The 24,802-nt window shown below is 42.2% G+C and overlaps 1 protein-coding gene across 3 annotated transcripts in view; it reads right to left on the bottom strand.

The window, feature by feature from the left end:
- EFEMP1 (EGF containing fibulin extracellular matrix protein 1) overlaps positions 1-24,795 on the bottom strand; it is a 44,973-nt gene extending 20,178 nt beyond the window's left edge. For 2 of the 3 annotated variants that reach the window (XM_005422595.2, XM_031058328.1), the window contains exons 1-3: positions 24,686-24,795; positions 21,718-21,766; positions 21,279-21,539 (exon numbers count right to left, since the gene is read on the bottom strand). In XM_005422595.2, the coding sequence (XP_005422652.1) occupies positions 21,279-21,539; positions 21,718-21,766; positions 24,686-24,766 (391 nt within the window). In that variant the 5' untranslated portion in view covers positions 24,767-24,795. The remainder of the gene's footprint in view (positions 1-21,278; positions 21,540-21,717; positions 21,767-24,685) is intronic. The other variant, XM_031058329.1, reaches the window with a different exon arrangement.
- Between the last annotated feature and the right edge of the window lie 7 nt (positions 24,796-24,802).

Raw genomic sequence — 24,802 nt, 5'->3', positions numbered from 1 at the left:
TGTGAGATGCTCCTTCCCTCTCCAGCACACACCAAGCACTCTGGGAGGTGCATTGCACATGGGAAATGGCTTGTAATTCCAAGATCCTTTGGAATTAGATGGATATTGGATGGATATCTCATTATCTAACCACAGCCACAGTGAATTAATGTGACACATAAAACATTGGTAACACATTAAAATGATCGCTGCAAGTGAGAGTGGTGTGGCTGATAGGGTGTTAGTCTGAGGTTCCCAAAAGGATTTCCTATCCAGTGTTACTCCAATGTGTATTGTGAAATAGGAGCATGGACAATAATGTGTCCTTGTGTTTAAAGTTTCTCAAAGGGAAGAGCACTTTAATCCCCCATTAGAAGACCACATTGCTAACCATTAGTCTTACCACTCATCAAAAAGAAAAGTATTCCATGCTTTTGATAGATCTAGATTCATTTCAAATTTGTATTATTGGCTTTATTTTTGCTGGAGCCATAAATGGAATCATTACAATCCACTAATTCAGAGCAATGTATCTGTGAGTCTCTGAGTGCTTCAAAATATCAGTTGTCATACTGGTAAACTTTTTGATTTACATTTTGCAATAGCTTATTTTTACTTTCAGTAGAGTATTTCCTGCTGTTGCTTTCTTGTGATTTTATGCTAGAGGTCTGACAACTTGTGCTTTTTGGTTCATGCCTGCCCAAGTGGGGATCACCCACCCATGATGACCAATACACTTGGACTGTGCTCAAAAACAACAAGGGTGGATGAAACTATTCCATTATTGCAGATGAAAGAGTTCTCCCCGACATCTGGCATATCATCTTCAAAACTGATATGGAACACTTCCATAAATTCAGCTTAACGTTGTTTTTGTGAGAGTTCCAAAGTATTTTTAACATGAAGAAATAGCATGCAAACGAATTTCCTATTTGAAAGTAAATGTCTTGTTCTTATTTCTAATTCACACAGTTATTAAAAAAAGTAAAAAATAAAAAAGGATGTTCAGTTAACTTGAAACATACTGGTTTGTTTACTTAAGTTAATGGAAAAGCTAGTCAGTGTTTGATGTAAAGCTGCCCCCTTGCTTGAAAGAAAACCAAACAACTGCTTATGAATTATGAATATCTCCTAATACTTTCCAGAATTATCTGAAGGATGTATTTTTTTCTTAATTACGTACACTTGAAAGTTCCAAGTTCCCTCTTCATTTCCATTTTGTTTATTTCTCTCCTTGGAAACCTCGTAAGCATTTTCCTTTAGCTAGGCTTGACTGAACAAAATATCACTGCTACAACCTGTAATATTGGGGAAATCAAGGCCTGAAAGCTCATTGTGGTTTTTAATTAGGAAGTTGAAGCTCGTTAAAGCTTTGCAAGCATTTTCACAGCACTTACACTGGCAGCTGCTGGATCCCTGCAAAGGAAAATATAAATATCTACCCAAAAAGTGAGTTCAGGGCATACTTCAAAAATCAACTTTCATTCTGAGACAGCTCAGAAAACAGCTCCTGCAAAAAATGCTGCTTATCTTGTATGCTGGCATGCCTTCCAGTGGTTCAGTCCCAGTCAGAAGTAGAGAACCTGATTTTGGGGGTTTTTTGGTAGTGGATGTGTTGCTGATCAGAGCAGCTCTGCTGACACAAGAAACAAGGGACCTTTAGAAGGAACTTCAGATGTAGGACAAGTGACTTAGAATATTTGATATGAGCCCCATTTTATCAATACCATTTCCTTCCCCTTCAGCTTTTGCAGGCTGAATGAGCCTTTTTAGGAATTCCAGTTTCCAAGCTGAGAACATTTAAGTTCAAGCTGAGTTCAATAGCAGCTCTCCAAAGCAGAGGGCTTATCTAAATGATGATATTGTTTTTAGCACTAATCATCCTATCTGTTGGCAGTACCAACATGCTGCAATCTCCACAGCTCCCCACGTAAATAAGCAGATTCCTGATGCTGTTCCAGCTTCAGAAATGCCTTTGAAGGCATTATTTAGGTCTGAATTTTTCCTATGTGATACTTTTAGCACATGGCTGGATGTACCCACAAGATGCCTTGTTTTGAAGAAATGTATCTAAAACCTATTTAAAGTGTTATTGGCAGGCACTGGGCTGTGAAATAGAAATGGTTAAAAGAAATTCTCACTTTCACACCTCCTACAGCTTTTGAATGATAGAAGAGTAAAAGCAAACTATGGAAATAGTACTTAAAAAAAGACACTTCAGTTGATTTGGTCCAAAATATACTCTGGGGATGGGAGGGGACTGGAAGAGCTGGGATAGAAAAACACAATGTTCAGGTTGCACAGTTCAAGTGAAGTGAAAGGGTGTGCAGAAGTTAAGGTTTCTGTGGCAATATAAATTTGACTATGCCAAAAACAAGCACTGTTAGGCAGTTCTGATCTAACAAAACCATCAGGAACTGGATCTTATAAATTTTTGTTTGTCTGTTTTTCCCTAAGAATTCTTATTAACTGCCTCCTCCTTAGATCTTAAGTGGAAAATTCAATTTTCCATGTAATTCTTCACATGAAGAGGGCTTAAAATTGAGTTTGAAGTTTTAAAAATTCTTTGTTTGTAAGAGAATAGATACAGGAGGCAAAGCCAGGCAGGATCAAAAGTGAGGCAGAGGCACCAGGGGAAAAGAAATCAATCCTTTGAAGGTAAAATTAAAAAAAAAGAAAAGAAAAAGAAATATGGGTACTAATGAAGGAAGGAAAATGAACATGGGAAAAGCAAGACAGGAGCCCAGGGGAGGTTTTGGAAAAGGGGAGATGGATGAGAGGGGTAACTGAAATAAACTGAGGGTGTGCAGTCCACTGGAGTTAGTAAGTTACAGCAGTGCTTGGGAAGTATTTGTTGTTCTTTCAAAAACCTGACAAAAAATTCTGAAAACTGAAAATTATTATTATTTTTGGCCCCACTCTAAGATTTTTCTGGGGTTTAGCCACATTTTTTTTCTGTGTTTGGGAACAAAAAAAAAAAAAGAAAAAAAAAAGACACCAAAAATACTTTGTTCTTTCAATGAGTCAGTAATAAATAAAAATGAACATTCTAAAAACCAGAAGTTTCATTGGGAAGAGAGAGCTATTTTTTCTTCCAAATTTCCTTTGCCTTAAAATTGGGATGTGCTCTGTTCTCAGGCTGAGGGTCTGCCTTCCCAGCTGCCTTTAAGCAATCAAGTAGAAGTAGCAATTGGGACAGCTTTGCTCCTTTCTTTCTTTTATTTTTTTTTCCCCTGGTGTTTGGCTGGGAAGTTGCACGGGTTTGCCTCAGAATAGATGCTGTGCTACCATAATCCTGGCACTTTTCACTGCAAATGAGATTTCAGCAGTGTTTCCTAGAGTAAGTGAGGAACTCCTGAAGCATTCTGAACATCCAGCTGCAGGGCTGGAGGGAGGGGGAAGTGCAGCAACCTGCTTTGTTTGCCTGAGCATGTGATTTTTTTCTTCTTCTTTTTATTTTTTTTTTATTTTAATACCTTGTGATCTTCACAGACTCCTGGCGAAGCTTAAAAGGTTAGCTTGAGAAGGGAGTGGCTATCATTTGTTTAGAAAATAAATAGCAAAAAGTAGGCCAAATACCAGTAAAGTTCCAGTTTTAAAATATTAAACTAACACACAACATTGCTGACCTGGAAAGGTCACATGAAGTGGGAGAAAGGATGTATTTAGAGTGATTGCCAGGCAGGACGTGGGATCTCTCACTGACTTGGCAGTAGACACTTCAGCTCTATTTGCTGTTTCTAATGCTCCTTATTTGCTAAGTTCTTAAGTTTGACAAGATCCATGCTTTATTTGTCAGTATTTTGCTTATGGTATTAAGCAAGTGTGTAAATCCATTCAGAGGGTAACCAAGGCCTACCCTGCCTGCTTTTCCTGCTTCATCTTTGGATATTGACAGGATGCTCAGAAACCTGGGAGAAGGGAGGCTTGGAGGGGGTTTTCCTTTGGGGAGTGCTATCAGATAACAAGGTTATTTGTGACAAGTTTAAACTTGCTACATCTGGTGGAATAGGTTCAGTGCTTCCAAATCTATCAGTGTGAGAGTGAGGAAAGAAATGACTGCTGAAATGACAATAGAGCTGTTAGAATTCCTTCAGAAGAAGCAGGAAGATTTAATGGAAATGTAAAGATGTCAGCATCCCTCTGTATGGCCTGACTTCAGGGCTCTTGGCAAGCGTGGAGGAGAAAACCCAACGCAGCAGATAAATAATTGCTGCCACATCATCCCAGCACATCATCATCACTGCTGGATGAGATGAAAGGTATTTACAAAGCAGAGGCTGCCAGCAGAACACAGGCAGCCCCAGCTTGATCCAGCTCCAGCTGTAATCAATAGGAGCCTTCAGCTAAAGCAGAGCCCAAAGAACAAACTGAGTGCCTTTTGAAATGTCTTCCACGGTGAGCTTTGGAAAGCCAGCCTGGAGCTCAGCAGGAGCTGGGCATAGAGGGGTGCAGTGGAGTTTTGCTCCACACATTGGTTGGTGGGCTTCAAAATGATACTTTCCTTCTCCCCCTTAGATCTCTCACTCTTCTGTTTTTCTTTCCCTGTTCCTTTGGGTTCTGCCCTTGTAATTTTTCAAGGCAGAGGATGTGCCTTTGTTTGTGAAGAGCAAGGTGAGTTTATGGCACCCTATTCATTATATTTATGAATCATATCTAACTGAATTTTTCCCATAGCCCAAAGGTGGCTGATTGCCCAAAGGCACTGCTCCTAATGCCTGTGTTTTCTATTTATAAGGTGCATTTTAGTTGACATCAGAAGCTGAGGGAAAGACTTCTGCTTGGTATCACTTGTGCCAAATGAAACCCACAGAGAAACCGTGGCCAAAGGAATTCTGTACAAAAGTTGTCCGGGGTCTGTAATTTTGTTCACATGGGTGCATGGTAGTATGCACCAGCTGCCAATAAAAACACTCTAAAATAGATACAGCCCTGTGCAAGTCTCCAGATGATCTTAAAATGTACAGAACACAGGTAAGGGAGCATGGAGAGACAACCAGGCTTTGTCAGGACACAGCCCAGTGAGAAAATCAGCTTTTGTAAAGTAGTCATGAGAGGAAAAGCAGCTCCTCCAACAATCCCTGCTACTTTCTGTAAATTGATGAAATTCCTGAAAGAGCACTTTAGAACCAAATTAAAGAAAATTGTTGCTTTTGAAGCCATTTGTGGTTGTGACCAAGTGTGGGTGCTCCCCAGAACGTGTTGATGCTCCGTGAGCAGCGGAGCCAAGGACAGGCTCCAAGGAGGGAACGTTGGTCTGGGCCATTGCTCCACCTCAGGAGAGCCCTGGATCTCTGGCAGGGCTTGGAAAGCTCCAGCAGCACAGATCCAGGACACAGGGAGAAGATCTGTGGGACAATCATTAGCACTGGTGCCCGTCCAAGCCAAGCTTTTGCCTCCAGAGAACGGCAGGAATAAAAGGAATTGGCTTTGCAGCTACCAGGGGGAAGGGAAGGAACAAGCCTTGACAGATTCTCTGGACAAGTTTTTTAATACTTTGTGGTTTGAGATGCTTCTCTTGCTTCTGGCCCCAGGAAGAGAGATGAGTGGGAAGCTTTAGAATCTTAGAATGACTGGGTTGGAAGGAGTCTTAAAGCTCATCCAATTCCAACCCCATGTCATGGGCAGGGACACCTTCCACTGTCCCAGCTTGCTCCAAGCCCTGTCCAGCCTGGCCTTGGACACTTCCAGGGATGGGGCAGCCACAGCTTCTCTGGACAATCTGTCCAAGTGAATCTGTCCACAAGAATTTTTTTCCTGATACCTGATGTAAACCTACTCTCTCAATGCAAAGAAATTAATTGCAAAGAGTTCCTCTCCATCTTTCTTGTAGCCATCCTTCCTGAAAAAGTATTGAGGACCTTTTTAGTCCTTTTTTTTTTTCTTTCCCCAAAGGGTTTTTACTTGATTCTTTGTGTGTTCTGTTCCCCTCTTTAAAAGGCATGAGATCTCAGATCTTTATGCTCTTGCAGATGGAATGTATGAGCCAAGTGCCAGGGATGCCTGTCTGCATCCTGGCACATCTGAGGGATGCCCAGGACATTGTCAGTACATTATTTGGCACTGCCTGGCTGGCTGGAGCTTTCAGCAGACAGCCATGAATGTGTGATTAAAATCCACTGCAGAGGTTCATGGCTGGGCAGGATCCACAGGGAAACATGAGGGCCTCAGATGCTGCTGAACACAGGCCAGTGGTGGATGGTCAAAAGAAATTCTGCTCATAAATTCTTGCAGGATGGGAGAAGAGATTTCTCAATTTAGACTTTCATCAAAGCTATTGGAAAAAGCAGTCAATCACACTTAGGGTTCTCAGAGATGCCTGCCTGCCTCAAATGCCTTCCAGATGGATTTAATTCCAGTGCATTGATTGCCCACTCAGCTTGGTGGTGCAGCAGACAAGGGCAGCTCCATGCCATCCTCATTGAGCTGCTGGATGGCAACAAAATTGACTGGTGGCTCTTTCCTCCTGGAAGTGCTGCCTCCCAGGAACTGATGAGGCAAGAGGTGAACTGGCAAAAGATGAATCTAGGGGAGGCTAATTATATCCAAGTAATTAGTGCCAAGAGCAAGGAATAGAATGAAAAGGTGAAGGAAGGAGAGACGTAGCTGAGTATTGGGAAGATAGTCTGTTTATAGTGGAGAAAGAATAAATGATCTATGAGAACATTCATTTCTTACCTATAAGATAAAGGGGAGGATTGCTTAAAATTCTGAAGTTGGAGTGTTTTCAAGTAATTTTTAAAAGTAATTTACTAATCCTATTATTTATGCAATTACAGTTGTTAGCTGGAATAACCCAAACCAATGTGCGCAGCATTAAGCCTTCTCCCAAGCTAATCAACCTCAAATTCCTTGTGTGAGTTTGGGAGGTCCAGCCTGGATTTCTCTCTGCTCTTGGCTTTCAGAAGCTCTGGCTGTGGAGAAGGATTCCCTTGTTGTGCTGCTCCAAACCCTGAACCAAAACCCAGGATGATGTTCAAGCAGCAAACAGAGAGGACAGCAAGAACCAGGTAATGAAAGTTGTGGCTTGTAAAGATTTTTTTTTAAACAGCTTTTTCAAGATATAAGGTTTTATAACAGGGACTACTGAAGAGGAGAGGAAGTTTTTTAGCAGACTGAAAACATGTGGGCTTCAGTAGCTTGAAAACTTTCATAGATAGCATTTAACCAACTGCCCTGATTTAGAGGCTGGGTTTAATTAATCAGATGCTACCAATAAATATGCAAAACACCAGTGGAAGGCTAATGACAAGATTGGTTTCTAGCAGTTAATTGAACATCCTCTGTAGTGAGATCTGTATCTAAATTTATTTAGGATCTAACAGACTGTTAGTTTGCTTTGGAGATTTCATGGACAGGCAAAAAATCAGCATGAAAGAAAAGGAATAATGTCTCAGCCAATAACCAGCGGGTCTTCTGAAGGGATTTCAGAGGTTCAAAAACACCTCTGACAAATGAAATCCAAGTCATGAAGGTTCTTTTACCCTGTTATTTTCTTGACTGGGAAGTGTTCAGTGTGTTTTAGGATCAAGTCCAAACAATTTTTAAGGAGTTAGGTCTTGTTTTCAATGAAAGGAAAATAAAAAGGAAGCAAAGTATAATAGATAAGTAAGGCTAAATACATATTAAAAACAAAAATCTTTTCAAAGCAAAGAACAATGACCTCTTATCTAGAGAAGGTTCAGCAAACAGGTTAATTCTTTATATCGCCTTAAAATTCTTGGGCTTGATTTATTATTCCCCTTACTTGTGCAGGAATTTTTATTTACCCCACAAGCCTCCACACTTATTACATGTGCATGTACTTGCCCAAAATGTCCAATGGTGGAGAGCAAGGCCCCTTGAGCCAGAAAAGCAATCTGAGAAGCTCCTGGAAAGATCTCTGGGGATGCGCAGTTACGTGTCACTCTGTCCCAAAGCAGCCCCTGCATCCATCTGCTCCTCAGGAGGGACAAAACTGATCTGGTTAGCAGAGTATCAACAAGCTGGAAATTCAACTTCCAGAAGGGATAAGATTTTACAGAGAAGATACTGAGGAGCTGGTTCTTGTAACCAAGCCAGGCCTCATTTCCTAGAGAAGTGGCACGAGGTATTTATTGAGTAGAAGTGACAGCATGGCCTCATCTGGCACTGCAAATTCACAGTCCTGTTTGAGTCACCATAAATCATCAGCTGTAAAGTCTCTGGTTTCCTAAAGGAGCAGCTTTATTTCATTAACTTTTTGAAAGTGATATTGCTAATTGTACCATAATTTATCCAGCGCCACAGTGTGAACTGCTGCTTTCAGTCAGGTTTTGGCCCTCGTTGCCAAGTGTTTAATAAAGAAAAGAGGAGGGGAGAGTGAGGAATTGAAGAGAAACAAGAATTGAAGGGTATCTAAAAGGGGCAGCATTGGTAGATGTGAGGCAAGCTGGGATATTCAGCAGAGGGATCTGAAAAGTGTCCCAGCAATGGAGCTGCAAGCTGAGTAAACAGGCAATTCCTCCAGATCAAGGCTACTCCCTCGATACTCTCAAGCATTTCCTACCCACCCATGAGTAGGATCAGCGTGTGCCTGGTATTGCAGGCTTGCTCTGGCAAGTTTTTAGTGAGGGGTTTTAAAATAAAAGTTCCTAGCAACAACCTGATAGAGGCCAGCAGCGAGCAGTTGTGTAAACTGAGGCATGTGCAAAGGTGTCAGGGAAAATACTGGGATCTGAATGTGTGCTTTAAATTCTGGAATGCAACTGAAGGTGTCTTAATGTGACACTTCAAAGTACAAACAGGGGTTTTGTTTATTAAAATCAGTCTTGATATTCTCTCAGTACTTTGAGAAGCTTGGTGGGCACTAGCTATGAAAATATCTGCAGTTATTCAGAGTTCAAGTAAGCACAGTCATGGATCAGTGAAACTTCTCTTCTTTCCTTGTTTGTGGATACACATTGATATTATTAAATTTTTTGTTGTTGTTTTTAACTGGAAATTAAAAAGCTGCAGAGAGTTACTTGTAGTGGGAGTTGGGTCATGGGAGGTTGGGAATGACATTCAGCCAGTCCGCTCCTCAGGAAAATGCTTTCATTCAAACCTAGGGCTGACCAGTTGTTACCTCCCCTTATGGAGAACACTTTTTCACTTACACATTTGTAAGGAAACAAACCTGCTTTCCCCCAAGTCTGCATTTTTAGCACATCTCTTTTGTGTGTGTCAATCCAGGGTGAATTGTAAGGAGGGATTCTAGGTACAGGGAAAACTTTTTTTACCATTAGGGCAGTCAAGGTGTGGAACAGGTGCCTAGAAAAATTCTGTGCTCTACTTCCATGGGGTTTTTCAAGCCCTGACTGGATAAATCTCCCAGGTCTGATCTCAGAGCAGAGCAGGATGTCAGGCTGGAGACCTTCCAGGGCTCCTTCTCACCTGAACTGGGCTGCTGTAAACATACTCTAGGCTATTAACCAGAAAGGAGAACTTTGCTACCTTTCTTTCCTCTGACTTTTTATAATGTTCTTCAGGCAGCAATTGAGTGCAGTGAGGTTTCTGATTAAATCATGTGGAGACTGTCACACAACCTTTTTTTTTTTAATGCAACCTAACTAAATAAGTTCAAACCAAGTAAGTAAGTTCAGCCCAGCTGTGAATTAAGAGAAGAACTGTAAGGAAACCAGTTGGTCACCACTGGGCCAAACTGTGAAATTAGTGCTAAGAATAGTTAACAATGGGACATAAGCATTTAATTTTTCAAATTAAGGACAAATGATAGGAATGGAAAAACCTGCATATTATCATTCCAGTTTTTAAGGGCTGTTGTGTGTGCAGCCCATCCCAAGTGCATCCCAACGGGACAGTAATGCTGTCTGAAGCTGGCTGTGTGTGACAGAGGCAGCTCTGGAGCTCTGGAACAGCCGTGTGTGTGATGGTGCATTCCATGGGGATGGGCTCCATCCAGGCACATCCCACGGCTGTCCCACTTGCAATGTTACAGCCAGATGAAAAACCACTTTTGGTTCCTGCTGCCTTTTTGCTGTTTTTCCTTTTCTTACACACTTGGGGTTTTTCTTGCTGGCTGAACCCCCCAATGGCCATTGAGTATGTGAAAATCCCAACCAGTCCCTTTGGTGTCTTTAATGCTTTGCTTCCAGCTTCCTGCTAGGGGCTGTGGCAGGAGTGGGACCCCACCCTGAGGACCAGGCAGTGCAGTGGCTCCTCAGCCCCTGCCTGGTCACACATGAGGCATGTGAATGGAGCCCCCGGGGCTCCCTCAGCCTCACCAGCCAGAACGTGCTGAGGCCACTTTTTGGCTGGCTTGGACATGACAGATACTAAAACAAAGAATTAAATGCAAGGAATGATATAAGCTGCTCCTGCTGCTGCTTTTGTCCCAAATGCACCACTGAACACAGCAAGTGTGGGGTGTGATGTGCTGGCTCGGTCACACATCACGGAATACTCTGAGTTAAAAGGCATCATCAAGTCCAGCCCTTAGGGTAGGAGGTGCATGCCCATGAGGCTGGTTTTAGTGAAGGACAGTTCCTTCTCCATGCACATGTTGTTCAGGAGAATGGGACCTTGGAGGGCCCCTGGGAGCTGTGCCAGTACTCAGTGTCACTGAATTTCAGTACTGCTTGCTCTCCCCAACAATAACAAACCCTAATTCCTGTGATGACAATGTTCTGATATCAATACCTCATTTCTTTTTGATATAGAAATTGCATTTGACAGCTAACAATAGGATTATTTACACATCACTTTGTCAGAATTACAGAAATTTTTGTCTGAATTTCCCAATAGTTTTAATTTTTAACAAAACTACACTAGTCTGTGCTCTCCCAAAAAAGGCTCAACCTTCTGCAGCCTGTAGGGCCAGGAGTGGTTCCATTACGGGACTGAACATCTGATGTGCACCAGGCTGGTTATCCAGAGCTTTGGGGAATTGGTTTGGTGCTCAACCCACAGATAACAGCCACCAAATCCAGAGAGATGGAAAACATACTGACTGTGTTTTCTCAAAGTGGGCATTGGGAGATACCTCAGAAAAGTACAGATATCACCAGTGTGCTCCTCAACAGTCAAACTCATCCTGACATTCATTAAGAATTGAGGACTGCCCTAAGCACAAATTAGGTTTGTTAACCTTTTCAAAAGTTGCTGATTTTTCTGCTATTGTTGTATAAAATGTCCAGACCTTTGTTTGATCAAGTTCCTAAACTGTTGGCCTCACTCCCATCCCATGGCAGAGATTTTGGGAAGCATTTCCTTCTCCAACCATATCACCTTCCAGCATCACAAATACTCAAACTATGAATTTCAAAGTGGGAAAAAACAGCTACAAACCTGCCTTGATTATTTCTGTATGGTTTTGCTACACTTTAATCTACTGTTAAAACCTCTCTTCATGCCCAAGCTGCTGCTGTCTCCTGCTGCTCCTGCTTTTCAGTATCCCCTGTCCCAGGCTCTGCAAACAGCTGCCCTGCTCCCGAGCTGTTTGAGAGGGAAGGAACCCAAGCAAGTGAATTATTCCTGCATCCCAAACAGCCCCTGCATGGCTCTGGAGCTGGGGAATCCCCCAGGAAGCTTTTAGGAGGGTGGAGAAAGCAGAGACAAGATCAAGACCAGCACTCTAAAGCTGTGCTTAGGGGAAGAGCTGAGGGTGTTCGAGGGTGTTGCTGGGTGGATCCCCTTGGCTGGTTTTGGGCTTTGGCTCTATTACATGGCTGTGCTTTCAATTTATTTCAAAGGTGCCTGGAGCCTTATAAATCTGCATACATAGTAAGGAAGAGATTCTCCTCACACTGGATACTGAACTCTGAGTGTAACCAGAATGGAGAGAATGTTTGGATTTAAATACATAATGAAGCAACTTTTTTGTAAAAATGTCTTGTCTAGAAATGGGGAATTTTCACTTTTTATAGGCACAGAGAGGCACAGTTTCTAACAGAGGAATACTTTGTCTTGGAACACACACAAAAAAGTTTTCTCTTCCCCAAAATCATCCTTAGCACATGCTGATTAATAGATTAAAATCTATGAATACAATTTCTGGATTGTTAAATAATGGTCAGTGTTTGCAATGGGGAAAATGGGTGGGTGTTTCTCCTTCAGCCAAATTTTCCTGCACCCAACTTTTCCTGCACACATGCTCTCAGGAGTGTGGTTCTAACTCTCTTCCACCTCAGGTTAATTCAAGCTGCAAAGTTCTGCTGCTCCTGCAAACACCAGAAAGCCCAAGAGGTGCTCAGTGGTGTTAAGTCTATAATTTTTATCTGCTTGTACAGTGATTTCTGCTCCAGGGAAAAAGTGCTGGAAATGTCAGCAATATCGTTGGGTATTGCAACCATCCCCAAATTATTTTCTACTCCAGTAACACATAAGGAGAGAGTGGGAAAGAAAATCTGTCTTGATGCTTCAAGTTAAGCCAGATAAGACTGAGGAAGGTCTGGATGCAGAGCACATAGAGGCAGGATGATGTCAGGGAAGAACAGGATTTTTCTTTCCCCTTGGGAAGTGGGAATGACTTTTGGATTCTGCTCTCTTTCCTGATTTAGTCTCCAACAACTTCTGGGAGGAATGAAGTCAGGTGTCACCCACAGCCCACAGGGGCAGAGCAGGGGTTGCTTCAAAGCCCTGCTTATTGCTGATGTGATTCTGTGCTTACTGCCCTGTGAAATATTCCTGTATTCCTGCTTTTAACTCACCCAAGGAGTGACACACAAGTCCTTGTTTTACCCAGTCCTTGTTTTATCGTCTCCAAGTTCTGTGGAGAACTGGCTCCTGATAAGAAAGTCCCTTGAGAGCAAATTCATTTATGAAGAAAGTGCTTTAAAAACTACAAGCAAGTATTTGTTCCTTCTAAAAGTGTATTTAATTCTACCTACTCTGTATCCCAGACACTTAAAATTCTCCCCAGAGTAAGTTTAGACAGGAGAGAGATTGTTTGTCCTGGTTTTTATTTTTCTAAGATAGGTCACATCAGCTAAAATCACACTTACATTTCTGCTCACTTTGCCATGTTTGATTCCTTTGCTCTGTGTAAGATTGTTATTAAATGTTAACTTGTTGGCAGCCTCTTTAAAACCACACAGAACATTGTTACCTGTCAAAAGCCCTTGTATTTCCCAACTCTAAGTACTTCTGACAACAATCAGCTGTTAAAGTATTGATAAGGATTTCTTTCTAAATTTATAAAGCTACAAGATGTTCAGGAATCAGTTGTCCAAATTACCACTTTTCTGGAATTCTGGGGGTTTATATCCCATAAGATGCTCAAGTGCAGGGTCAGATTTGCTTAAATCATCTCATACTGGGTCATGCACCAGACCAGGAGTTTCCTTCTGGTTAAATCCAGCTCATAAAGGAAGGCTCAGCAATATCATCTTCTGCTCAGAGCTCATCAAAACAGGCTTAATTAATTAATGTCCACTCAAAGGCATGATTTTTTAAAATCAGGAGTTAATAAAGCCAGATTGAGAGTTTCCCAAAGTAAACATCTCTTCCCAGGAGCCAGACCTTCACACACTGAATCCTTTGTCATTCCATTGAAGAATTTCCCTTTGGAGTTATTTATTTAAGCCATTCAGTAACAGCAACAGACAAGGGGCTACTGAATATCTAATTTTAAAAATGCTTAATTAAGAGCTTTGGATATATTTTGCCAAGAAAGGTCTAATTCATTCCTGAGCCTCAAGAACTTTTTCTTAGCACTGTAGCTTATAAAAGTGTGTGTAACAAATGTTTTCTTAGTCACTTTTTTCAGCTTTGATCATATAATTACACCTAACAAAAATTAGACATTTCTCTACTCTGCTTACAACAGGACCAACCTTTAACATGGTTTCAGATTAACAAATGAGACACAAATGGGAATGAGCATTGAAGGTATTTTATAATAACCACATGTGTGCTAAAATAGTTCAGAGCTCTGTAATTTGCAAGTCCCTCTTGTATTTTTAGTAAAGTTAAGAGGTAGATGAAAGAAGGTACATGCAGCATTCCTGTATATTTAGTATAGTTTTTTTTCAGGTTACATTTTGCTGTCTATTGAATTATGGCAAATAACTTTCTCTCCAAAACTGTTGCTGTCTGGCTGCTATAAAAACAAAATTTAGCAAATTAAAGATGAAACAGATATTTCTTTGTGAAATTTTGTACTTTTTACTTATGAACTTTATATGTCTGATTACCTATTCCACGTGCTCTTGTCATACAGAGAAAACAGATCTTACAAGCCCAGTTGAGATCTTCCAACCTTGTGGACAGAAGCATCTAAACCCCTTGACAGGTATGTGGTAAAATTCCCTTTGATAAGAAGCCTTCAGCCCAAAGGAGGCTTACATTTCACATGACTTATTCTAGACCATGCATAAATGATGATAGCCCAGAAAAAGCAGCTCAAAAAGCATCACAGAGGGGAAGAAAAGAATAAATATTCTTTAAGTGTAATGAAAGGAGGTGGTCAAGCTCAGCTTCCATTAATCCCAGTTAACACAGACACAGCACAAAGGGGTTGCCATGACAAAGTGCTGCACAAGAGGAGTTGACTACACCACAAAAATGTGGAATGTTTAAGATGCAACCTGGTAGGTGAACTCAAAAATTACACTCTCCTTGTGGTTTCTACCAGACCAAAAATATCTTGCTAGGAGGGAGTCCTGTAACACTCCCACTGGTTTTGACAGTAGGAAAATGGCAAACCAGCAAGCTTAACCAGCCTGAATGAATTCCTGCAGTGCTGGAGGCTGCTGGGCTTGGCTGTAGGGCAGCAGATGGGATTCCCTAGCAAAGGACAGGGAGAGCAGCACAGGCATCCCTGGGTGGTGCAGGGAGGAATCAAACAGGCCTCTGCTGCCTTTGCAGGAAGCTTTGTTCTTCCTGCAGGGCTGTTTTGGCACACAGAAACAGCAGCTATCATCTTCCCTGGCCAGCATGGGAAGGGAGATAGCACTTGGAAAGAGAATAAAATGAGGAAAATAAGTTTCAAATTTCAGCTCTTGAACTAGTTTTCCAGCTTCCTAAATTTGTGTTCCATCACTAGGGATGCTCAAGAAAAATCTTGGACCTTTGAAAAATGCGTCTGCAATGCTGAGATCCTTCAGAAATGTTCTAGCAAATCAGACTCAGTAAGCCAGAGTACAAGAGTGAAAATAAAACCCAGGTAAGAGCACTTCCTTTAATACACTAATTAATCTGAAGTAGGAATCAGGTTTGAAAATGGAGGAAAAAATGGTTGTTGAGAGAAAATCATCCTGAGCAAAAAACTGGGGAGAGGAGGAGAACAGTCTTTCTCAGGAGGCTGGGAGGAAACAACTGCTCAGAGCAAGCACAGTGACAACATCCCAGTGGCAATAGTGTCACCATAAAATTACCTGAGAGAGGTGCTAAAAGCAGCTGCCAGGGTGCCTTGGCACTGGTGGGGGAAGTGCCTGTACCACTGTGATGCTGTGCAATGTATTCCTTTGAGAGCAGGTTTTGGCACAGGGAGCCTGTTCTGTGCCCTGTGCTGCAGCAGGCGACAGCCCTCACTCCTGGTGAGGCTTTCCTGCCTTGTGGGATGCACAGATCTGAGTGTCTGCAACAGGTACAGGGAATTCCTCAAGAGAGAAAAAATGCTCTGAGCTGTTTAAAGGGGTGCCAAGTACTCTGGGGTGCCAAGACCAGGCATGAGCACATTCTTCCCCTTTGCTATCTGGTGTTATTCCTGATTGCATTGTGAAAAAGACCTCCGGCTTAGAGAGAGGAATTCTGAAGGAGGACAGATGGCTGGAGTTTGGACTTTCTTCAGGCCATGTGCCTTCTGAATCCATTTGCTGTGTTTTGTCTGTCAAAACATGAGCCTCCTCCGAGCTACTAAGGCAACAGGCTTTAAAATCAACAAATGCAGCCCACAAGGATGACAGGCGAGGTGACTACTGTGTGATCCCATTCTCCTGCTGCAGGAAGCCATGAGAACTGCTAATGAGTTTACTTAAACTTGAAGTCCAGTGCTTGCCTGCATAATCCCAATTCAGGAAGCTAAGGTAAATACAATTTGGGGAAGCTTGCTTGCCTCTAGCACACTTAGCACGATGAGCAAATGGGAGGAATCTTAAACTGTAACACACTGAGTGTATTCCTGCAGGGGTCAGGACAATGGGAAAGCAGTGACTGACTCAGGAAAGGAAAGCAGCTGCTAGTATTTATGCTTGTGATGGATGTTCACAGCAAAATGGTCAGACAGAACAGAGAATATCTCTCCAAGGTCTTGACTTGACACCCACAGCTGTGCAAATAGCACAGATGGGAAGATGATTCAGAGTGGCCTGATTTCAAAAATGCCCAAAACCAGGCCCTCAAAACAAGATGGGTTTTTGTGAACGCCCCTGTGGACCCTGAGGGCTGCTAAAGAGATGCTGCTTTGCAGCAGAGTGCAGCAGTTTCACAGATTAACAGCTTGAACAGTTGGTTGGGGATGGGCTGATGAAAGATGATCTCTGCATGATGTATCCAAATGTACAAGGAATTAATTGGAAGCTATGAACAAAGAGCTGTGAAAGTGTCAGCTTGTGTCCTTCTGTGGATCCTCTTAGACCTGCAGAATTCCTATGGCTTGTCCCAGTATTAGCATTGAAGTGGCACATGTCACCAGGTCAGTCTCAGAGTGGTTACAGCTGGCAACAAGGGCTCCCCACTCAGTGGAGTGCTGCACAAACACACGGCCTGAGGGAGCATTTGGAGCTACTGCCATCCTAAACCACCCAACCAGGCCTTATTTCTCCTGCCATAGGCTCTGTCCTCACCCTATCCTCAAACTCAACAGGCCTAGTGGTGTCACAGAATCACAAAATAATTTGGGTTGGAAGGGGACCTTGAAGATCATCTTGTTCCACCCCTGCCATGGACAGGGACATTTCCACCATCCCAGGTTGCTCCAAGCCCCATCCAACCTGGCCCTGGACACCTCCAGGGATGGGGCAGCCACAAGGAGCCCTGAAGCATTTTTAAAAGCACTCCTTACCTACAGAAAGGGAGAAAACTTGGCATGGTACAATATTTTACAAAAAGCTCTCAAAACCATTTCCATGGCTAAGGGACATCTGTGGCTGTGTTTCAGGCTGTGTCTGTATCAGAAAATGGGTTGAGCCCATAGGAGCAGATCCCAGCTTCATGCAGAGACTCCAAAATCCCAGTCCATGCACTTCTGAGGCTCCCTGGAGTCTGGCCCTGAGGGCTGAGTTCTCATTAGTGCTTGTGGTACATTAGTGGCACCCCTGGGGTGCATTTCAGGTTGAGTTTCAGCTGGGCTGGATGTGGCTGCACGTTCCAGGAGCTCTCAGGGAGGGGAATCAAAGCACAGTGAGTGGAGCTCATTAGGAGCTGCAGTGCCCCAGCAAAATGCCAGGGAGGAGCCTCCTGCCAGGGCACAGCCAGGCTCTGCCAAGTGCACCTGCACTCACACACCTTTAGTGTTCTTCATATGCCAGCTGCACATCCCTGCCATATGTAAATATATATAATATAAAGTGATTTTTCTGTGGCAAACATCATGAACTGCTCCCCCTTGTCCCTCCCTCCTTAACAGGACAACAATATTCTACAGATACAAAATTTAGCCTTATTTGACTAATTCACAATTAACTTCTTGAGTCAAAAGCATAGCTTGAGTATGATAAGTTACTTTGAAAAGTACCAAAAAAACAAAACAAGAAAACCCCTTAACCTCTACCAATGTAAGGATACCTAAAGTGATTTTACAGGGGGAAGAATAACCACAGCACCAGAAAACAAATTGATTTTTTTCCTCCTTCCACAGAGGAGGAAAAAAGCAACCAATGTCCACCAAGTCTGGACAGAACTCTGGAAAAATGTCATTCTCCCACAAAAGCAAGCACTGATCTCTCATATTGCAATCTGTCTGCCTCCTGAACTTGACATTGCAGCAGCACAAAGGGTTACAAACAGGCTGGAGAAATAACAAAAGCTAATCTAGCTCAGGAGCAAAAATACTTGCTTACTTTATTGCCTGTATTGCCAACATGACAGGAATTAAGGAAAATGAGTTCTTTTCCCTTCTCAAGTTTACAGGTTATTTGGTACCTTTTTGGGTCCCTTTTTGCATTCAAGTGTCATTAACATTCTAGGAGAAGCCAGTACTTTCTTGCAGACCAGGTTTGACAAAATTGAATTAATTGGGTGATTTTCTTTTGAATTCAATAGGAGCAGACTCAAAGCACAGAGAGCCTAACAACAAAGTAAAATAAAACTCAGGCCTGAGTGCAGGCACAGAGTGCAGCTATTCATGGTTTTTATCATGGAAAAAATGTCTGGGAACCTGAGTTAACTCAGTAATTTGTTTCAAATTATTTCTCACTCTGTTTTTTGCTCTTCCCCATTACAGTGATGCCCTCAGAGGGACAGGGTTGAACATCCAAGTGGCTTCCTGAAAGTGTGACCAGCTGCCACATATGGGAATCTCCCTTAGGGACCAAATTTGGGAGTGACAGTGAAGTGGGAACTGCTTGGGATGGGGATGGAGGGGATTAGGTAAGGTCAGAAACTCAGAATTTAAAGCACACTTCAAGTGTTTATGTTGAAGCACAACTTTTTCCACATCAGAGACCTTTCTCCAGAATAACTTCCCTCATCCTTGCTTCAGTTTGGGGTTCCTGGCATCACTGCTCATAAAGAATATCTTAAAAATGTCCCAGGAAATGTTTGCTACCCCCACTTCTAACATCAATGGGGTCACACTAGAACATGTTTCTGCTCACTAGTACTTACACTACTAGTTTATAACTAGTAGTTATAAAAATGTGTATCAGCACATCACTGGAGTGAAGTCCACCAGGACCAGGTCGTTTATGGGCATTTATTCCAAGCACAGGAGTGTGTTTGGCCTGTCATTCCCACACTGTTCCATGCTTGAAAAGGGAGTGGACACTTGTGTTAAAACAGAAGGCCCCTCACACTGCAGCATGATGTCAGTAATTCAGCTCCTTGGAGCATGTTATTGTTTGAAACAGAGGTCTCCACACTTTCACATTGGTTATAAAATACTTAGTGCTGCTGGACTGGAAGGAAAATGTCATACATCTGCAAACAATTAGAAGGAGCTGGACTTCATATTTGATTTACTAAACAATAAAACAAGCTTAAGTGTGACTATATCTGTAAGTTACACTCCCTAGGAGCCTCGAGCAGTTATCATAGCAAAGTCTTTTAACCATAATTAAATAAATCCGCAGCGGGACCATTGCTGATCAAGATTATCTTTTATAAGATATTTTCAGCAGTGAAAAGCATGAAGATCATGAAGCTGAATGCATGCTTTAAGTGCTCCAAAACTCTTTTATCCTTCGTTTCAAGCACACTGGTCCACTACCCTTTTTCCAGCTGGAATGCATTCAATCCAATACATTTCAGCTTTTAAACACTAATATTTCCATGCTTTCTGATTTAGATTGAAATGTTGGCACGAGGAAATGAGTAGCTTGATGCAGTCAAGCCCAAGATTTCACCATAGTTTGTGTGCCTGCTGGTTAAAACTTCTGGTACTGTAACAACACTTTTTTGTTGTTATAAATTAACCAAGGATTTGGGAATTGAATAGAAATATTTAGTTGCAAGTTCCAGGAAGTCAGAGCATGGAGTAAAGTAATAGTAATCTATCACCACCAATTTCTCCTCAACAAAACAGGAACCTTCACCAGTTGTCAGTCTCTCAGTTAAACCTCAGCCTTTGTTTGGAGCACAAACTGTGGGTACTAAATGCTGTCAAACTGCCCTACTGTATCCCAAATTTACACACCTAAAGCCAGCATAGCAAAAGGGACAGTCATGATTTGACATTTTCTAGCATGACTTGCATTTTTAATCAAAATAAAAATGTTATATGCTGAAGTTGGAACAGTTTATTACAGTTCACCAGTGAAGAGTAGTGCCAGCAGCATCACCTGAAGGAGGGAGTACCAGGCCAAACCCAGCAATTCTGCTCCTGGTTTTGCTGCTGCTTTGCCAAGTTAAACTAAGGAAAAAGCCAATTTTCCATCTAAGGAAAATTTTGATTTTCCCCTGATGACCCCCAGTGAACGCCCAGGGTTAAGGAGATCTGACCTCCTGTGGTAGGTTCTGTACTTGACATTCTTGAATCGGAGTGACAGAAATGTTGGACATGAGCAGATAAGCCAGAAATGCAACTCTGAGGCTTTGCCTACAAAAATAACTCCTCCAGCCTTCATGATGATTACTGTGGTCCAGAATGACAGGGAATTTACTTACTAGTGATAAATAATGTCCTGTGTACATGAATACCAGGGAGAAGGAAACTACCACTGTCTATTACAGCCTGCCCTGATTACAGTCCTTAAAGTACTATTTTATGTGATTATACTGCTACAGGCCACAAAGTGGAAAAGATGAACCATGGGGTCAAGTTTTGCCCTCCCTTTGCACGGGTGTCCCTCCAATGTGCTTGAAAAGCAAGTTTGTGAGCAAGGGGTAGAATATATTTCTATGAAAGAAAACAAAACAATGGCCGAAACATTTGTTACTTCAGCAAGTAGAAGAGTAAACTGTTTATATAAAATAATAAATGAAACAGTCTTAGTTTACAGAAGTGCTTGTGAGGCTGGTTCCTGAATGCATACAATTAACATTGCTAATGCCCTGAGAATTTTTGGCACTGTGTGTGGTGTATGTACACTCAGATGAAAGCTCTTCATTGCCATAGTTTCAAAGAGTGGCAAGGCTGGGACTGGGAGTAAACTGCCAGGGTCTGCCTAGGGCTACTTCCACAGAGATCACAAGAGCACAGGCTGCTCAGAAATTGGGTTCCTACTGCTGGAGGAATATTCCTGATCCACAATAAAAATACAGGACCCTTCTGCACTGCAGGCTGCTCTAAGCAAAAGTTCATCCTGTGGTTATTTTTTGTTCATTCAGCATTCACTGAAAAATACAGAGTTCTGCAAACTTTTCTAAAGTGCTTACGCCTTACTGCATTGCCCACTCATCTCAGACACTTTCTTTCCTAGACATACTTAATACAACACAAAATGCTTCACTAGAGTCATTTTAAGACATTTTTTAGAAGCTACAGACAACAGAATTAATTCAATTTTTTAGCCCAAAAGCAGATGGAACAGACTGTAAAGGCTGCAACAAACTTCACATTCTGATGCCTTGAACAACAGCAGTGACATTTCTGTATTTTATTTTTGGATCTTTAAAGGTGTTCATGGAGCACCAACCCCTTCCAGTCAGCGCAAGGGCTGCAGGCTGGCATCCCCTGGCTCTGTGGTCACCCCCACTGCAGCTGCACCAGGAGCAGAAGGAGGTAAGCAGGCCTGGCTTACCTTGGCACACGTTGTGGTCACTTTGCTCATACCCAGCTGCACACTGGATTTGGTGGCTTGGGTTGGGAGTGGCGCGCTGGGGGTCGGCCGGGGTCCGGCGAATGACGCTGTTCCGACCACTTGTGGATTCTGCTGCTGCTTCTTCTCGCTCATTTACAATAATTTGCGCTGTTCTGGGTAGACAGAGGTATCCTCCATAGTGGTTAACACATTTCATCCCACCTTTACATGCATCTGGGACTATTTCACATTCATCAATATCTGTGGTTAGCAACAACACAAGTCATGCTTTTAACAGTCGAACCTTCTGCAACAGCCATTAACACAAAGAACACGACGAGACATGCACGCACACCTCCATGTCCAAAACAGGGGTGTGCAGTGAGAATATTCAAAGAATACCAGTGACAAGTCTGTCTTTGAAAATTATTTACTGTACCTTTGCACCGTTGCCTAACAGGATCCCATTCATAGCCATCTGTGCATTGCTGTGGAGGAAAAAAATAATAATTTGGTTACTTGGGATTCTTTGTTTTGGAAAAACAGTCGAGTGTATTCAGTGAGCTCAAAGTGTGACACAAAGGGAAATGCAATACCTTGGTAGGCTAGAAAAATGGTAATTGGTACATCATTACTGTGCAGGAGCAGCAAAACCTGTGGGTCCCTTCCCACAAGAATGCTCCTACAGCACTCCCACTTGGAATGCTCTATGACACAGAGCGCCTCTGTCTCAGGAAGTTCCCAAGATACTGTTTTTTGTGAGCAGGCTGGGGAGCAAAGTGAGAAAACCATTGCTTTCTCCTTCCCTTGCTCCTGTGCTATACCATCTCTCCTTGGCTGAATCCTTGGATGATCTTTGGAGTGACCAAATGAAAATCTTTTTATGAAAAGCAACAAGTTTTTCTGAATTTAGATCTCATTCCCTGCCTTCTGACAGGTGAACCTCTTTCATATTCAGATTCTGTTTGCCAGAGGGACCAAGAGGACTCTGTGCCCCTGGACTTCATCTTCTCTCCCATTAGCACTCTAGCAATGGGGAAGGATCCCATGACAGCTGGAAATTCATTCACATGCTTTTTAATCATATGACTCCAGGAACTGCAGTCTAGGAAGGACAATTTATATTGTGAGACACACAATAAACGGTTAGAGTTTATAACAGCAGGGCTACTTATTTATACAAGACTTTGCAGAATTCAAACAAGGCTATACTCAGCAGCTATTCATATCAATGCACACCAGCAAGTTCAGGAAAGATTTTAAATAGTCTGCTTTGCATCTTCATTATTCCTCTGCCCAAAACCATTAAATTATCCAGAGAGCAGTCAGTCACTTTAATCACAGGTCACAGTTACAGAGACTGATTAGCAAAGGATCACGGTGCTACCAACTGCAGCAGGAACATTTAAAATATTAAAATATCATTGAATCAACCAGAGTGTGCTGTGTAGGTGCATCTTGGGCTGCTCAGGGTATTACTTTAATGGCCCTATACAAAAAAGGAATGGAGTTGACTAATGTAATTAGTCACAGTCAAGCAAGCTAAATATTATTGCAACTCCTCTGCTGCTGAGGGACTTACAAGTGGCAAACTTGACTTCTTGATGCCAAGATCCACTTGTTGCAGGTCCTATCCTCAAGTTATTTAAAGGGACTTGTTACTGACAGACTCTGACTCAGCAGGAGGATTGAAAATATTTTCTTCTCTTGCAGGTGACCCCAGCGATTTGTCAAATGTAGCAGTGAGTTGTAGCTTGGAAGGGTTTTTCTCCCCCAGGGGTAAGTGGACACTCTCTAAAGGATTGACTACATGCTGAGTTGACAACTCCAAAGTTACTGTAGCTATGAAAAGGCAAACCCAAAGGAAAACAGCTAATTCATGCATTTACTGAATCACCCAATTCCTGTTAATGCACAACAGAAGTACTGTCTGTTTAACTGCAAGGAGCCAAGTCCATCTATTGCTGCAGCCAAAGGCTTTTACAATAGCAAAGGATTTGGCCCTCCATGGATACAATGTGTGCATGAGAAACAGTAGCATCCCACAAGCAAAATCTCCCAAAGCTGGGCTTTTTTTTGTTTAATTTTACATGATCAGCATTTAACCATCAGTGAAGCACCTAAGGGCTAAGAGCTCCTTGAAAAGGCAGCAGAGGTGCCCAAGTCACATAGGCTTACTAGAAATGTTCAATTGGTATAATCAGAATTATGTGAAATGCTGCATAATTAAACCCCCCCTCATATAATAACTGTGGGAAAGGAGGAGGGTGGGATCCCTGTTTAGTCCAGATTTTCAAAAGGTACTTACATCTTCAGTTTCCACTTATATACAGGGACTTTAAAACAAAAGTAAATCACAGAAGCCTCTAAATAAAACTACTCCCAGCCTTCAAAACCCTAATGCTTCTAAAGCCCAGTGTTAAAGTATTTTATTACTGACTTCCTGATGCTCACTTGAGGCTTCTTTAAGCCCTGACTTCTACAAGAAGGTCCAACTCTGCAATATTTACTTGCTTGAGCTATCCCACTGACTTCAGTGGGATTACTTGTATAAGACACTATCCTGGGCTTTGGCTGTGGTTCTCTAACTTTTTGCATGTGTGCAGAATTTTCTGCTTGTGTGGCATTGGGTTGATGTGTGCGCACATATCCAGAGGTCCACCCATATGAAGCAAGTTGCAGGGATTACAGCTGTAATCAGATGTGAAAATGCGGGTTTTTCCCCAGCCCAAGCTGGGGTAATTGCCACTCCTTCCATGACATGCATTATGCAAGCCAAGCACTGAACACAAGCAGATTGAAAAGAAAAAACCTGACAAAAAGGCCTTTAAATCTCTTAGCCTGCCACTTGCTTGCAAGCAGAACCTATTTCCAGTATTCTTGAACAATTTTATCAAGCCATGCAAAGCCACTGCTCAAATCCAGCTCAGAAAAGAACAGTCCCATGATCACTCCAGGATTCAGATGCTTCATTAAGAGCCCCAAATTTGGAAGTACTTACATTTTGTTAAAAACAGCTTGAAACATCCATAAGAAAACACAAAAGAATGTTTGACCTAATTATCTGTCAAACTCCATACATTTCAAATGAAAGTCCTAGGGACCCTGCCCTTGTGAAAATGGATTTAAAAATATTAAAACCTCCTAATTTTGTTCAGTCCCTCAAACTGAGTCCACAGATAAACTTTTCCAAACAAGCAGTTGTAACGTATTTTGCTCAATCTTGTCAACTTAAACTTTTAAACACTGTTTGAGTGCAGGAACAGCTTATTTTATGGTTAACATTCAAACTCAGCGACCTCTGTAGCACATGCTATACATTGGCAAGAAATTCGGTTTTTCTTAAGGGTCATTTAGCAAAGAATCCCCGCAAAGCAGTAATTATCTCCGAGTCTATTAAACCTTACCGTGTACGTTATGGTTTCCTCAGTTTCCTGCGAATGTACTGTAGTAAGAACGAGCGCAGCCAAGAACATAGCTGTCAACATCGTGAACCTTGAAAGAAAGGAAAAACAAATCAAGCA

The sequence above is a fragment of the Geospiza fortis genome, unplaced genomic scaffold (genome assembly GCF_000277835.1).
Source record: "Geospiza fortis unplaced genomic scaffold, GeoFor_1.0 scaffold275, whole genome shotgun sequence".
Taxonomy (NCBI): domain Eukaryota; kingdom Metazoa; phylum Chordata; class Aves; order Passeriformes; family Thraupidae; genus Geospiza; species Geospiza fortis.
This window is presented reverse-complemented; position numbering and strand designations above follow the sequence as displayed.